Source organism: Python bivittatus, unplaced genomic scaffold (assembly GCF_059951505.1).
Source record: "Python bivittatus isolate LINGU-HERP-01145 unplaced genomic scaffold, Pbiv_v1 ctg000200_np1212, whole genome shotgun sequence".
NCBI lineage: Eukaryota > Metazoa > Chordata > Lepidosauria > Squamata > Pythonidae > Python > Python bivittatus.
Window position 1 is genome coordinate 3,762,865 of NW_028277040.1, and position 17,473 is coordinate 3,780,337.

The window sequence follows — 17,473 nt, forward strand, 5'->3', positions numbered from 1 at the left end:
TAATTTATGGCTGATTTTCCATTCTGAGAAATAAATCAAAGACTTCGCTGTTAACCTTGTCCTCAGAAGTGACACAATGGAAGGAATTTTAGGACTATTATTGGGAACTGAGGCTTTTCTAATGCAAAGACCAGCATTGGCTTTACAGTCATATAGAAACAAAAGAATGGATATGCAACACAGGTACACTCTTAGGAACTTTTATCTTTAATGAGTAGGCAAAACTCTATACTAAAATGCTCCGATTCAGCAACAATTGCACAACATCTGTCCTTTCTATAATGCATGTGGATGAAATTGGAGATGTTGTTGTGGAATTACTTCTGCCACAAATGTGAAAGGATAGACATTTCTGTTGTCACAGCTATGCTACATTTTGCCCAATGTTCTCCTCATAGGAAATAGTGAGTATTCTTACTTTTGGAGATGGAAACCTATGGTCCTTACAGAAAAGTAGAAGAAAAAGGCCCATTCACTGCTCACTACCACCCTCTTTAAAGACAACAAGGTAATGAAAAAAACTTTTAAAGAAAAAGGAGCCCTTCTTTTTTAAAGAGAGGGCCGGGACACTCTTAACAGAGAACTTCTCAGGACTTTGAATAAAGAAGGCTGATGCATTTAAAAACAACAACAACATTCTTTTAGGTTTCACTGTTTAAACTATCATGGTTTCAAGTTTATTTTAACAATAGTTTTAAGAAAACATGAAATCTAAATGAAACCCCAAGACCTAAAGCTATTGGAGTCCAGACATTGTCATTCAGATACTTGAATTATATATAGTGCACGATCAACTTCTTCAATCAAGAGAAACATGCATAAATCACAAAATGTTCTGCAGTGCAATAGATGATAATATATTGCTGAGTTGCAGTTTCTTATCTTTACAGAAGTCCCAGTAAGGACAAATCTGTACTACAATTTTATAAAATATAGCAGCCTTTTGTCAATAAAGATAATGAAAAATGAATTTACCAGAAATCTGTTATTAAATAAATCTCTGTAGCTTTAAATTATTACTCAGCATTAGATTGGAGATGCATGAATATAGTCTGTTAACAAGATTCTTTTCATCTATAAGTTATGGATTGGCACTCTAGTTTTACAATCTTATATCCACAGAAAGGCTAGAGGAGGAATATTTTGGAATTGCCAGGAAAAATGTTTTCCTGGAATTAGCAGCATTATCTCATGCACATTGTAATTCTGTATATAAAATAAAGAGATCAAGACTGGTATTTATTCATCTCCCCTTTGATGGTAATAAAGAGCACATGTGACCAAACATGTAAGAATAAGATGCATATTCCAATCGATTCTTGCATGTAACCCAACTAAAATTACTAACAATTGTCCAAATCAGTCCTCCAAAGGATTTGCACAAATGCTGCTCTTTGTGGATTATCTCAATTAACCTCTTCAACTGCAAAGCATTGCACAATCCAAGAGCTTCATATCCTAAATAGCAATAGATATATAATTAGCTGCAACTATTCCCTCGTTTTTTTCCCCTGTATTTTCCAAGTTTTTCATTGCAAGCAAATACTCATATTCAGGAAAGTTTTCTGTTCTAAAATATCCACTTTTTTTTCAGATTTTGTGCTTTAATATATAAATCAGTCATCAATTTGAAAGTGTTATTGCACACAATATAAATACAAAGTGGAATAATGCTGAAATTCTTATTACTCATACTATGCATGAGAGGAAAAACAGTAAAAGAATAAAAGAAAAATGTAAAACATGGTTCAAAGCTATTTGCACTTTCCCACCAGAACAGAGCAAAAATGAAAAACAAAACAAAGCAAAATAGAGAGTTTTATACAACACCATTGTCAACAATAAACAGCTACAGAACTTGGGAAGTCTGAGCATGGTAAGCATTCATGATCATGGCCTCTGAATAATAATAATAATAATAATAATAATAATAATAATAATAATAATAAAAATAATTAAAAGAGTATGATACAAAAAAAAAGCAGTATCATTCATGACAGCTGAAAAAGACTAAGAGGGGAAAAATTGAAATCAAAATTAGAGCAGCCACTAGAGCAATGAGATTACAAATAATAATAATAATAATAATAATAATAATAATAATAATAATAATAATAATAATGAGAACTGTAATGTCTATGTTTGCCAGCCACATTGCATAAATTCAAGACAGCACAGTCACCTGTCTGCTTCCGCTTAACACAGGAGTGATGAGTTGGTCTAGTATGTTTGATAGCAGGTTTTAAAATGATTTTCCTGGAGGGAGAGTGAGCCTGAACTTCAGCTTTTTTAGAAAGTTCAGCTTTCTTATACACAGCTATAGACAAGAAAACAAGAGCATACAATCAGAAATAAAAAAATAGAAGTAGAAATATATTTCAACAAATCAACATATTGGCTGTTGGTGCCAACTTAGCCATTTATCTCTAACTTGAGTGTACCAAGGCCCACATGTTCTGTATTTACGGTATAAAGCTTTCACTGATTCTGTCATCCCATCCATACACATCCCTTCCAAAAACTACACCATCTTATTAAAATGCATATATCATTTTAACACATGGGGAAAGTGAACTCTTTCCATTTCAATCTGCACCCCTGCATCATGCTGATCCGTTCTACTGTCTGAACATCTTAGACAGCCTCAACGCTGGGCAGCTTATGAAGCTAGAGGAGGAAAGGAATACTGACTTACATTAAGTACAAGGGGATCCTTGTGAGACATTCAGTTTTGAAGGTTCCCAAACTAACTGTGGTTTTACTAATATGGTTCAGTTCAGAAAGTTGGACATTCACCTTGATTCAAGTTCTTATGAAACTGTAAGTCTTCTGGATACCTACTGACAACACTTTCTCTCATTTTTAGTTAGGATTAGCATTAAGAGTGTTCACGTGGAAGCTTTGACACTTAATGAGGTAGAAATATTGCCAGGTGGGTACCCAGAGCACCAGTATTATTAGGGTAGATAATCTGATTTTATGCTGACATTTCTCAGTACTAATGAATCTTAATAGATGAATTGCTATTTATAATGTTTACCTGCTGTTACCACCAGCATAAAACTGGAGCAATGGAAGTAAGTATGGAGTATATGTCTTACTGTTAGCACAAACATATGTCCTTAATGGAAAGGTACACAGATGAACAACCATAGTACGGCATAAAAGGAAAAAGAGCAAGTATTATATAAACCTTTTTTCCTTCTCACTTCATCTCTGGAGACTGTGCTAGGTTCCTTTTTAGCTATTTTTCTTTCAGGAGTAGAAATCCTGCCTCTCCCAGTTTTTAAAGGTTTTTCTTTTTTATGTTTATCAAGAGACGGTCTCCGCAATTCTCTCTCTGACTTCTCCTCTTTAGGAACAGTCTCTAACTGTTCTGTCATGATGCTCCTATCATCATCTGCAGGATCAGAGTAAATTATAACAAAAACAGGATTAGTTATTTGTACTTTGCTGGGATATCATTTTTTAAACAATTAGGTTGATTCATGCTGATATTATTTTAATAACATTCATGACTGCACTACAATTAATTATTTTTAATTATTAATATAGTATACTGGAAGCAAACTGAATGAATGAAAAAGCATAAGGCACACCTTGAGTATCCACCCATATGCTGTCGGTATCCAGGACGGAGTCGTCAATTGTTGTTTCGTCTTTATAATCATCATACATTTCTGTCTTGTAGTCAGTTAATGGGATTTCTTCCTGTTCAGGTGAGCCAGGAGGTTCCAGAGACCCTTCTTTTGAGTCTACTTCAACATGAGCAATTACCTCTGCCTCCATATCCAGTTCTTCTTCAGTACGGAAACCTTCTCCTCCTGTATCAGCCTGCGCAGTTTCAGCAAAGCGAACACTGTGGGAATTGGCTTCTCCTTCATCAATTGTTGTCTGTACTATTGTAATGAAATCATCCTCAACTGTAACAACAGATTCTATTACTCCTTTGAGCTCAAGTATCTCCACAGGGATAGCTTTACAGATGTCTTCACTAGGTCTCTCTAAGTTCTCTTCTTTACTTGTTTCCTTACTGATTTCCTCTTCTTGATCTCTTTCCTCCTCTTGTCCTTCTGCTTGCTCGATCTCTTCCTCTTCTTGTTTACTCTCTTCTTTATATTCATCCTCTTTAATCTCTACCTCATCTTGTTTCACTTCCTCAATCTCTTCATGTTGTTCTACATTCTTAATCTCTTCATGTTCTTCCCTGTGCTTGATTTCTTCTTCTGTTTGCTTAATCTCTTCTTCATGTTCTTCCCTGTGCTTGATTTCTTCTTCTGTTTGCTTAATCTCTTCTTCATGTTCTTCCCTGTGCTTGATTTCTTCTTCTTCTGTTTGCTTAATCTCTTCTTCATGTTCTTCCCTGTGCTTGATTTCTTCTTCTTCTGTTTGCTTAATCTCTTTTTTATGTTCTTCCCTGTACTTGATTTCTTCTTCTTCTGTTTGCTTAACCTCTTCCTCTTGTTCTTTCATTTGCTTAATCTCTTCCTTTTGTTCTTCTTCCACATTTTTTACTTTCTCATATTTTAAATCACAGGGTAAATTCTCAGCATTCTCAATGCCAGCTAGCACCAAAGTATCTACCTGATCTTCTTTATGCTGTATTATGTTCTCCATTTGAGTTTCTGTTGTTTCTTCTTGAGTAACTTTCAATATACCTGTTTCTGTAACAGTTTGTCCCAATGGAAAACGTGCTGCATTTTCTTCTTCTGATAGAGACAGGCTTTCTTGTTGTATTTTGTGCTCATACGGCTTTGAAATTTCTCCAGACAAGCCCTCTTGCACTTGACCATTATCTCCACTTGACTCGTAAGATTCTTCTTTATCTACTGCTTCTTGGTGCACCAGATCAGGCTTAGGTCCTTTTTCCTTAACTTCAATTTCAGACAATCTGGTTGTATCTTTCATATGATTAGACTCCATTTTTGCACATAGATCAGGTTCTTGATGTAGGGTAAAAAGTTTCTTTTCTGGCTCTTCTTTATTCTGCTCTGAAACTAATTCAGTGATAGGACCTCCTAACTTACTCTGATATTCCTGTTCCACTTGCCGAGCAGCAGAATCCATATCATGTTTTATAGCATCATAGTCTGGCTTGCAGGGCATTTCTACCTTATCTATCTCTGCAGCAACATGAATAGCACTTTCCTCTTCCTTAGTTAATGAAGAAACTTTTTCTGGTCCAACTAGAGTTTTATCATTAGCATCTGCTAACTCTGAATCAAGCTTTATTTCATGTTCAGTATCCTCAGGAAAAGATATTTCTTTAGCATCAGCATGTTCCTCACTTTTTTCTAACACAGTATCTAATTTATCAATAGCTTTTCTCTCCTGTTCAAAGTCCTGGCCCCAAACTGCTGAGTCATCAGAGACTTCTTTTTCTTCACAGGATCTCTCAGCTGCTGCCAACTTCACTTCTATCAATGAGAGATCTGTAACTACGCCTCTTCTCATTTTCTCCTCAAAGGGGCAGCTTTCTCCTGCCAAATTCTCACTGTCCTGAACTGGAGATGGTAATGGTACTGTGTATTTGTTGAAAACACAATAGCCTAAGTCTTCCATTTGACTGTCAGCTTTTAGTGTCATGTGGTTCTCATCAGTCATAAGGTGCTGGACTGCAGAGCTGTCCTCAACAACCACCTCTGAAGGAACAGATTTCCGTTGTGCTACCTCTGTATCTGCACTCACCGATGCTAGTCTTGACCTTGTGCCAGCTAAATCTAACATTTCAGGTAAGTCAGGAGCCATTACAGTCCCATTTTTGTAATAATCTTTAGCCAGGAAAGGTGATTCATATAAAGGCTCCACCTGCATCTCTCCCGATTCTTTGAATTTGGACTCTTCTGTCTTCTCATCTTCTTCTTCCCTACTTTCTGTTGGGAAGGGGGGAGCTTTTTCTACTGCTGGGGTGGTGGCAGGCAAGTAATCATCACCTTCATCTCCACTAGCTGTATCTAAAATATCTGAACCTAAAGGTGAAAGGTCATGAGTACGTCCAAAGTTAAACCCCAGCGCTATAGAATCCAAGCAGGACATTGGGAGATTAATTGACATACTCCTCTGTTCTATAGCAGATCTTCCACCAAGCCCTAAGCTTCTGCTGAGAGTTAAATCATCTTTATTTTTACTGTGGAGTTCTCTCTTATCTCCATACACATTTGGGTCAATAGTATACATTCTTTCTGGAGGAGAGCTAGGTTCCTTAGAATCATCTTCTGGGAAACTCTGGGCAAGAGTACTATATCCAATTTCATGAGCAGGTGGACTCGTCTGCTGGTATGCCTCTGGCTGATATTCATCAGTCTCCTTTTCAGATACAAGGGAACTTTTATGGTAAACATCATAAATCTGTTCTTTTGAATCACTCAGTTCATAGTAATCATTGCCTTGCTGTACCTTATCACTCTTGATAACTTCATCTTTAAGAGTGGAAGTTTCAAAATATGTAGACATGCCTGATTTATCTTCTTCTATCCTCATTTGGTGGAGATCTGAATCTGTAACAGGAAACACTTTACCTTTCCCTTCTTTTTCAGAACCTTTGTCTTCCTGAGGTTCTTTGTGTGGTTCAGATGGGGCCTTCTCTATTGTTTCATGCAATACAGCAGTATCCAAATGCTCGTCATCTTTTTCAGGAAAAAAATCTTTACTGAATTGATCTGCCAGGACCTCAGCACTGTGTTTTTTCTCCTCTTTTTTAATATCCCATGTTGCTGATTCCCCAGTTATCCCCAAATCTTCTGCTTTGTGAGCATCATATGCTCCTTTAGGATCAATGTCTTTTCCCATAACTTCTTTACCCAAAGCAGTTGGCTTTTGCTCACAAACAGCAAGAGGTTGATCATCTAACGCTCTGAGCTTTTGTCTACTGGAAGTGGAGTACTTCTCTTCATCACTTTCATCCTCAGTCATATCTTTTTCTTCTTCCCAAAGAGGAACCTGGCTGGGAGTTTGTTCTGCAATGGCTTGTGAGGCACTTGTAGCCACCACTGCAAATTCTTCTTCCTGTATTTTTATACGCTCTTTGTTCATTGTTTGATCTTTTGAAAGGTCTTTGGTAATCTCTGTAATAGCAGACTTTTGTGTTGTTTTGCTACTCTCTTCTGCTTCAAATGTATGTCGAACAGCTGGTAAGGTTTCAGAAAAAAAGGCACTTGTTACTGTGCCTGTTATGTCCACTATAGATTCTGAGGGGGAAGAAGAACCAATGCTTGCAGGAGAGGTAAAGTCATTTTTTGTAATATTCATCTGATCATCTTTAGATTCCAAGGATGGTGCTTCTGTTGCAGGTTTCTGGGTCTCTGTGGCCTTTTCATCTAGTGTACTTTTCTTGTGAAGCTGTGTTGACAAATCCTTTTGCTCTTGAGGGGTGGAAGCCTTCTCTTCTTCCTTTTGCAGAGTGGCATCCAAAGTCTCTCCCAACCGAGGTGGGAATGTCATCTCTTCTCCTATGTGCTGTGGTTCTCTCATTTCTATAGTCTCTGTTTTTGCTGGCTGTGGAACTAAGGCATCTTGGACGGGGTGCTCACTGGGTTTACTTCCTTTCTCTTGTTCCTTGGTGGCCAAGGGCGCAGCTGTGAAAAGGCCTGGACCTTCCTGTCCATGGATTTCCATCTTCGAGGCTGAAAGTAAATCTGTAGTTGTTGCATTGGGTTTTAGAACAGATTACAGAAAGCATTTATAAAAGAGAGAACTAGTTTATAGCATAATTTGGCATGGCAGAGTCATAAAAATATGGCTACATGCAACCAAAAAATCTAATTAGAGATCTGTTTACATTATTGTTTTATTCTCTCTTAGTACATTATTAATAATCTATCTTATATAGATAGACCTAGCTATATATTATTAAATTTGTCTGTAACAGGCCCATTTTTTCCAAAATTATTATATTAAAAATAAATCCAACTTCACTTTAGAAAGCTTTACCATGCAATGAAGTTGAGATAAAGTTCTGGAATATAATATATATGGGTTTAATTATGTGCGAATGTGTGCATGCTTATGTGTTATATTTAAAATTCAAAGTTCCTATATTTAATGACATTATTCCTTTTGTCTGAGTGACCAAATCATGGTAAGACAGAAATGTATATACCAATCTACATTTTATACAGATTGGGGAGTGGGGGATGGTTCTTCAAATATATTTTAAAAAAAACTTTACTAACATAAAACTGTTCTTGAGAAACACAAGACTGAAATAGAAAGTTTATACCTACAACTGCTTCATACAAATCACTATACTGTAACTCTGATACATTGCTGAAAAACCCAGGCAAATATTTAACATTTCAAAAATAATTGAATTCAATTGTTTCAAAAATAACTGAATTCAATTTTTAATATTTGTATATATTACAATGTTAACAATTATAGTATGACTGTGCATGCTTTGACAATGACTCAGAAATAGTGTTCCATACTTCACTCAACCCGAAGGATAGTACCTCATTCCTATTCATTAAAGCATGCACACCTTTTCTTGGACTTTCATGCAACCCTGAAGAAAATATGCAAACATTTAATAAATCAAGTTCTTAAAGAAGTGTGTCTTTAATGCATTTCTTGGAGCAATCACATCTTTTTTTGGGCTCACATGGAAGACTGAAAAAAAAGGCACATGTGTTTTACTGAATAGGCATTGCACTTGCACTTGAGCGAGGTATAACACAGTTCTTCCAAATCATTTTTGAATCAAACACAGCCTAATTTATATATAGTGGTGTTTTTTCAGAACATATTATGGAGTTCCCCCAAATCAATTATTGGGACAGTCTATATATATAATGCAGTCTACTACATCATGTTGTAATAATGTTTAAAGACCAGTTCTGAAAAAGAAACTTGGCAAAGCATTGAATTCTTAATTATTTCAGTAGGAACCATTTCAGCTCGGTATGCAGCAAAAGGCATATTCATTTATTTTGAAAGAATTAAACATGTGCACACTTATCCTGAATTATTGGCAAGCCCAGGGCTCAGTGAGGCATCTGAATTGGGCTGCAAGATATATAAATGCTAGTAGCATCCTTCTCAATGAGCCTCCCCATTTGCAAAGCTGGCTAGGAAATCTGGGCTATGAACTATAGGAGTAATTGTCCAATACATCTGAGGAGCAACAAGTTGGAAATGACTGGTCTAATCCTAAAAGGAGGAAACCAAAGGAAGAAACACTACCACAATGGGACAGATTTCTTAGAGTTGTAATGTAATCTTCTGCCCTTGATTTATTTCCCAGAGCAACTGCATTTTGCAGCACTGGCATTCTTTAATGGTTTTGTAACCTCATCAGACTCAGGACTTCAATAATAAACAGCATTCTGAAAGCACTGAAATAAAGCGGTTTAAAGTCACACAATATCATCCTTAGAATTGGTTTCACGCTGGGAAACTGGCTTCCTTATGCAGAGTAGCATCCTGTGTCAGAACTGAAAAGTTGCTTCTCCTAACTGATGCACCATGTTGAACATCTGAGATAAATGCTTTGATGGAGAGCAATGTCCAGTCCAAAATTCTGCCTACAACAGGGACTGACTAGATTCCTCTGGAAGTGTGATAATAAACCATGATACATTGTCTTTAAGTCTGGAGAATCGTATTTTGACTACTGTATTGTGAGTAATAGCCCTTGAACAACCTATCCTCAATGAACTGATCTAATCTTTAAAAATGTGGCCGGAATCAATGACTGTGATCATGAACTCTAAAAATGGTGTGCTGTGTGAAGAATTATACTTGCTTCATATGTATTAAAACCCACTGATTTCTGTGGGTTTTACAAAGAGGGGGGAGGGGAAACAGATCCACTCCCCAGTGGCCCATAATGCCTAGATTTCCAGAAGTCATTAAAAAGGAGAAGATAAACAGCTTTGTGTTCCTCTAGAAGCTGAGCTTCAAAACAAAAGTATGTTGCTTCTGGTTTGAAAAGAAAGCTTGTGCCTGCTTTTTGGCCAGTGGATGAACAGTTCTACAAAAGACTTAGAAAATACATACAAACATTGTCTGGAAAAGGAAAAGCATTTTGTTTGGTTTCTTTTCAATCTTCCATAATGGGAAGTAATTTCTGCCTCAGGGAAAAAAAGTTTAGAAATCTACAGTTGGATAGTAGTAGATGGAATGGCTGTGCAAAGCATTCAAAATATGTATTTCGTAAAGTATGCTAGTGCAAGCAAAATACCCTTCCTTGAATCTGCATTTTTTGGGGAGCTTGCATAGCTGCCTCAAAGGCTACCGCTAGTTCTCTGCACCTACATGTGCACACTCAAATATCTGTTGGGGCTGCTAGGGAAAAGGAGCTGGGCAGGCACATCCTGGTATAGACATCTGGGGACAGTTTTCAAAGCAGCTATGAGAGCTTTCCACAGGACACAGCTACTTCAAACGGCAGTACTTTGCTTGCACTAATGTGCTTTGAAAGATGCCCCTTTCAAATGCCCTGCACAGGGCATTTTTGTGGCCCCAAAACAAATTGTAGGAGAAGACACTGGATCTATATTATTTACATTTCCCACAGACTCCACTGCTTCCAAGATGAAAAGCTTGAGCATACAAAAAATCCCAGGTCTTTTGCAGGTAGAGCTGAGAAAGATTCAGATCTAAAAACCTGGAGAACTTCTGCCAGTTAACCATTCTTGATGTCTGCCAATGCCTTTCTCCACATTAAAATACATACATTAAATGAAAAGAGGGAGTGAGAGATAAGATGGCATGTGGCAAAGCAAAGTGCCAGCCTCTGACTTTATCTTAATTTTCAAGAATTCTGCTGGGCTTCTAATGGCTTCTAATTGCTCCAAAAGCTGAGGCCTATGTTTGAATTACTTCAAGTTCATTTCTCCCTCCTTCCTTCCTTCCTTCCTTCCTTCCTTCCTTCCTTCCTTCCTTCCTTCCTTCCTTCTTTTCTTTCTTTTTCTTTCTCTCTCTCTCGTATCAAATTCTGTTTCTACTTCTTAAACACCCACCATAGTTTTACATAATGTCTTAAACTTATGATACAGAGGATACTCCAATTTTGTGTCATCCTATTTCCCATTTTTATTATTTCTTTCATTATATGTTGTTGATTTTTCAGTGAACTTTCTACTATGACTCATTCCAACCATTAATTCTTTCCTAAGAAAATTACAAACAATTTAGATCATATCAGTGAATGTGGCAAATTAGTTTTGGCTCAAAAGTATTCTGTTGAATGGATTCACCAAGATAAGTTAGTCCATTTTGAAGTTTACCAAGTCTGCTTGGAAATCTATCATCTTCAATAATTAATTTCAGATTCACCCCTGATTTAAGGGCACACATGAATTAACTAAATTATTTTGATTCAATACACATGAAAATGAATGTTAATCTTATGCTTTCTCATCTGTCTTATCTAGTGACTACTCAGTAAAAGAACTTATCCTCTTTTATTTTATGTTTAATTAGGTAAGTCACTTTTGACATAAATGATATGAAGATTCATCAATGACTAGAATCTTTCATATTTTTAAAAATGTTAATAGCAACTATGGGGCCAAGTGATTGTAGAGGAGAAATGTAAACATGGAAAAGTCATGTGGGAGGAGAGAATATTAACTCTTTCCAGTGCTGGAATCCCAGATTAAATTGTCCTGCTCACATAACTCTCATTACTTGAGATTATATTCATGTATATTCCCTATCACAGCTAGATTGGATTACCTGTTTGTTGATAGTCAAGGGATGATAAAACCTTAGTGAAGTAAGAAGAAGCAAAGTTAATTCTGTGACAGTTGCAGCTATTATGATGTATGTTCAGCTATGATAGCCTTTACTAGACTTTCTGCAAATATTCTTAGAATGGAAATTAGGTTTAATTAGTGCACAATTATTTGTGCAAGGGCTTGTGTTATTATGTGCAGAGAAATGTGAGTGAGTATATATTCCAGATCATACCTAATCTGGCTTATTAAAAATAAGCAATATAATTCAAAGAAAAATTCTGAGCTTTATATTTAGTCCTTCACTAAGATATCCAACATGATTCATGTGAATTTTCTTCTCACACTGGGACTTCCACTCAGATAATCAGCTGGAAAGAAGGATAAAACAGATGAAAACTCAAAATCCTGCCAATGGCAAACGAGTGTCATGGTGGGCTGCAATGAATGGTAAAAATATGATATAAGAAGCAATAGCCTTAGGGAAATTGAGGCAGAATGTACTGAAGCAGAAGCAAAAGTAGATTGCACAGCACAAACAAAATTTACAAATTAAGCATTTTATGCCATAGTCAGGGTTAATCAGTTTGTTTCTTGAAATGAGAAACAGATGAACCTCTGTACCAAAATGAAATGAAATATATATACATATATATACACACAAAAATCAGCAATGTGACTGGCAAACACATCTGCAACGAGGAAGGAGCGAGGGATGGTATATCAGGTTGGCTGCACTGCAAATGGTATCATGGGTAGAAAACACTCCCTAAAAATTCAGAAACCTACTGCCGTGGTGGGAAACCATGTCATTATACAGCCTTTGGCTTGCCATATGCACACTCTTAAAGCATAATAACAAGAGCATTAACCATGAGGACAAATCAATGTGAAGAGAAGCCAATGAGAGAATGGGGAGAAAGCTGGAGAGCAGCTCATAAGCAGCCAACACATGCAGGTCCCTAACGCAGGCGTACCTTCCTCACCGGAGGAAGGCAGTTTTGCTTTTGAGGTTTCCTTGTCAATGAGGATTATATTTTCCCCATTGTGATCCACTTGATCTTCAGGAAGGGAATCCTGCTGGGCCTCTGAGAAACCCTCTGTTGGTTCCAAAGGCTCAGCAGGCCCACTCCTTTTCTCGTACTTCTCATCAAGGGGAACATCAGGTTTGGGGTCATCAGCCATGGGACCTTTGACTGTTTCTTCTTCTTCTTCTTCCTCTTCTTCTTCTTTGGGGGAGCAGGAAGGAGAAGGAAAGTATGGAAAAATAAGGCAACATCTTCAAGATTAACAGATATTATATGGTATATACATGTTAAACATTTTCAGGTCTGCATGGAAGCTATACATTTGTGTTTACCTGTTTCAGGTACTATAAAATTGGTATGCACTGCTTTAAAAAAAAAAAAGGCTTAATTTCTATGGCTCACAATGTCTTAATATACTACTTTTTTTCCCTTAAAAAGTCTGGTCTAATTCAGCCTTATTGTCCCAACAGCCACACCATAATTTGGGGACTTCCCCCCTCTCTGCCTCTCCTTTCTCTAGTAGAGTTAGTTGTGCTTCATGGCTACATCTAAATTGATTTAACTATATAGTTACTGCTGATCATAATTCATTTTAGAATCAATGACCAAAACTACTTTATTATTCGGTTTAGAAACTACCTAAGGTTAACAAAACCTGGGACTATACTATTCATTTAGTATTGGTAACTGGGGAAGAAATATTACAGAATGGTCCAAAATGCTAAGAACCTTTTGGTGCAATGTACAGAAATAAAACGGAAGGCTTGTTTTTAAGTAAGAAAGACAGAACTGAAAATGTTTTGTGGTTCCCCGGTGGATATGGCTATTGAAAAACCATGAGTTAACCTACATTTTATAAATGGAAATGTATGGTGATAATAAATGGTTTTAAAAACAATGCCTCAATATTTAAAACAAAAACAAATTGCACTTTTAATTAAAGTAGCATGCTTAATACCAAGTATTTAATATGGGCTGCCTCTCCTCTACAAACTGTATCTGGTTTAGCATGTCTTAAGAGTTTGAGATGGACAAAGCATCATGGAGGATATAATTGTTTCTGCCTCACCTCACACTTTCTTTTAATGCCCCGTGCAATGGGCTGTTCGTTGTTTATTGTTTACTTTTAAGACTAGATCAGTGTTTCTCACACTTGGCATAAGACATGTGGACTTCACCTCCCAGAATTCCTCAGCCAGCCAACCACACATCTTAAAGTTGCCAAGTTTGAGAAGCACTGCTCTAAATGTCTGGAATCAGGATAGCTGAGAATGTCTTCTTCAACAGGAAGCAGTTTTTGTCCTCAGATCCTCTGGGTGTAGAACAGGAACTTTTCAGTAAGGCTGCCTGAAATATTGCAGCCTGTTCAGCGGAACTCGACTGGCCATCTCACTGTTGCATTTTCCATGACAGACTGTTGCTTTACAGCGCCTTTTCAGGTAATTGGGACTTAATTTTTTCCCCATTTAATAATAGTTTTATTTCTACTTCTGCTCTCCCTTTATTGCTTCTCCTGGCCCTTTAATGGTGTTATCTGCATTCTGTTTGCTTATTTTATATTGTTATTAAGTAGCCTTGCAGATCTGATCAGTGGAACACAGATGTGCCCAGTGTTAAAAAGAGAATGAGTAAAGCCTGTATGGTCTCATTTTAAAAAGTGATTTTCATTTACCCGTTACACAATAGGAAATGCTCTTAGCAGATTAGACTCTACCACAGGTATTCTGCATGTAACCCAATGCATGTCCTTCGCTGTCCACTGGAATTTCACTTTGCTGGAAGTATAGCTAAAACTATGAACAGGAAACAAAGAGCAAAACTATTCTCTCTACCAAAGTGCACCAGGGAGCCCTTGCAGGCGCTGACGCTTTATTCCAACCTCACAGTAACTCCCTGGATCAGAGCACAAATCCTTAAACAGCATGTTAAAACAGGCATGGAATATGATGCCACATGGAATGAAAATAGAATTGGAAAAAATAAGGATATAGATACAGATATATAAAAATCATCTTGCCTTGATTGCTTGACAGATTTGGGGGAAAAAAACACAAGTTTAAAAGCAGCAATAATTTATGCCTAATTAGGAATAATTGCCCTGCATGTGAAGAAAATGGGGGGGGGGGTGGACATCCATAACTATTACATATATAACAATAATCTATGGTTTGTTCAGATTATTTTAGATTAACACATATAAATTCTGGAGCATTATCTTGAATGTTGTTACAACAGATGCTATAAAATTAAAAACAATCTTTTTTATTTTTTCATTTTTCAAAAGGGAAAAAGAAAAGTACATATAACAAACTTGTATTCCTTGTTTCTGGAACACTACTATTTTGTCAAATGTTCTGCACATAGGATACAAGTTTACCTTGATGAAATTAAAAAAAAAAAATCACATCTTCAGCAAATTTCACTGACAAGTGGAAAAATTAGTGCTTCAAAACCCTCATTCTAAAAGTAAGCAAAGATTAAATTCAGGCTAGCATCACAGCTAGCGGAATCCATTCTCAACTCAATCTTTTCAGTTTTAACAATCTGATTATAGGAGTAACATGTTCCTGTATGTCAGGAACATGAAATAAAAATAACTCATGCGGTAATCTTAGAACTGGCTAAAAGTCAACACATGAGATAAGCCAGAATTCAAAGCCTGGCATCATCAGTTGTACTACGTTCTCCAGATTTTCCACACAGAAGACGATGAGGAGTCTTTCGAAAGCCATTTATGACACGAGACGAGGGAAGTCAGGTATCTCTCTTTCTGCCCCGCTGCCATTTAACTGTTATAAAAAATACAGTGGATGGACCTTAGCCTTAAGTCTTCTTTGGATTCTGCCATGGGCGTTCCAGTAACAGAAGCAGACTCTTCAGGCAAGGTTTTAAATAACTAAGCCCATTTTAGCGTTATTGGATATTTCAGCCCTCTTATTTTAGGTTTTTGTTATTCTAAAAGTCACATGCAGTAATTTGTATTAAGATTTAACAATTATTTGTGTATTATAGACAATTTTCTTTATTTCTTCTTTTTTCTATTTCTATTTTTTTTTATATTTATGTATAAAATGTTATTTTGGATTATCTAGTCTTTTCATCTATAGCTTTATTTGAATTGTATTCATATTTTCTATGTTTTGCATGATCTTTTTATTCTCATTTGTAGCTTTTAAGAAAGAAATTTATTTTTTAAAAAGTAATTTTGTTTTACTGCCTGTAAAATTAGGCAGACTTTGATTATCTACTGACCAACCCACCGCCAATTGTAATATTTTATCTTGTTTTGTTTTTTACTTTATTTTTATTTTTAATGTGTTTTTGTTTGCAATTCTGGTCAGTGACCATAATAAAAAAAATTAAAAAATTAAAATTAAAAAAAGCAATTTAAAAATTAGCAAGGAGACACACATTTTTCTCTGTAATTTTCCTAAAAAAAGTATTGCATGGAGAGATTGGTGATTTTCCAGGTAATTTTCTATAAAAGTCCACTCTTGTTACATGACATATAGGAGGAACTGGATGGTGTAGAGGCCAGGCTAAATATACAGCTGTATGGTCCACTATATTTGCACTGCCTGAATAGAATCAGGCTAGCATTATTTGTGAAATATAATATCTGGAATAAAATTTCAGTTTTAAGGAGTGTTAGCTTTGTTTCAAGATGCTTAGAAAATTACTTGAAAACAAATGTAAAAAAAAAAGAATTTGCAGGACTTTTTTCAAGGTTGTTTATTACAGGGCAAGTATGAAGTTATGCCTTTTGAAGAAGCTGCCTCTCTCTTTCTCTCTCTCATGTTCATGGGGGCCAAATGATGAAATGTCTGTTGCGACATCATGACACAAACCCCACCCCTTTGTATGTGCATTGTGACATCACACACTCAAACATATGGGGCGGAGTTTGCATTACAACGTCATGATGCACATTCTGCTATTTTGACAAAACCTCTGGATTCAGCGGGCTTCTCTGCGTTACACTCTGGCTCTGGACCAACTGATCTGGAGACATATAGCCAGTTAATCAAACAAGTGTATTAGCCAGGATGCATTGCTCATGAGATCAGTCACACGTGATTTGATTTTCCATGTGGCAAATTCCTTTCCTCTGTTTTTCAAAAGGCAACTTACACTTGAGTGGTAAGTTGGAGGAGGGAAAGGTGTGTCACAGCCTCTCAGTTCCTAGACAAGGGGCCCTGTTCTCTGAGAGCTATTGGTCATGGTAGAGATGTCCAGCAGAATCACGCCTAGTCTAATGAAATAGGTATTGTTTTAAATGTTTCAGAATAACTGCAGGATGGATTAGCCTGAAAACAAAAGTATGGAATACTAAACTGTAGCTCTGAATTCTGTTAAAACTAGTCATCATTTGCCAATGAAGTTTCTAATATTTTAAGAAATTCATCATACAGTATAGCATAGTACCTGGAGAAAAACTATTATTAAAATAGTTAAATGTCTCATTTTGAAGCCTCTGCATTTTTGTGTGTTTGTTTGTATGGCATACATATACACCACACCCATGGGGGAGGGAGGGAACTGGAACATTTCTGCACCTGTTTTATCCACTGTAGTACATCATTTTTTGTTTAAATGATCTAAAAGTGAATGCGAACTCTGAGCAGCTTGTTCCATAAAAACATTTTGCAGCAGTAAGGAGCTTTGGCATGAATTAAGTTTGTTCTGGCACCATCATTATTAGGATAGTAGCTGAACAGCAAATAATTTTACACAAAGGAATATTTAACTTAACTGCTGTTGGAGACT

At 36.5% G+C, this 17,473-nt stretch overlaps 1 protein-coding gene across 1 annotated transcript in view; it reads right to left on the minus strand.

The window, feature by feature from the left end:
- MAP2 (microtubule associated protein 2) overlaps positions 1–17,473 on the minus strand; it is a 254,107-nt gene that overhangs the window by 35,608 nt on the left and 201,026 nt on the right. Inside the window, exons 8-13 of the mRNA XM_088135597.1 lie at positions 12,656–12,898; positions 6,793–7,622; positions 4,437–6,690; positions 3,600–4,232; positions 3,194–3,400; positions 2,183–2,317 (exon numbers count right to left, since the gene is read on the minus strand). Of these exons, the coding sequence (XP_087991723.1) occupies positions 2,183–2,317; positions 3,194–3,400; positions 3,600–4,232; positions 4,437–6,690; positions 6,793–7,622; positions 12,656–12,898 (4,302 nt within the window). The remainder of the gene's footprint in view (positions 1–2,182; positions 2,318–3,193; positions 3,401–3,599; positions 4,233–4,436; positions 6,691–6,792; positions 7,623–12,655; positions 12,899–17,473) is intronic.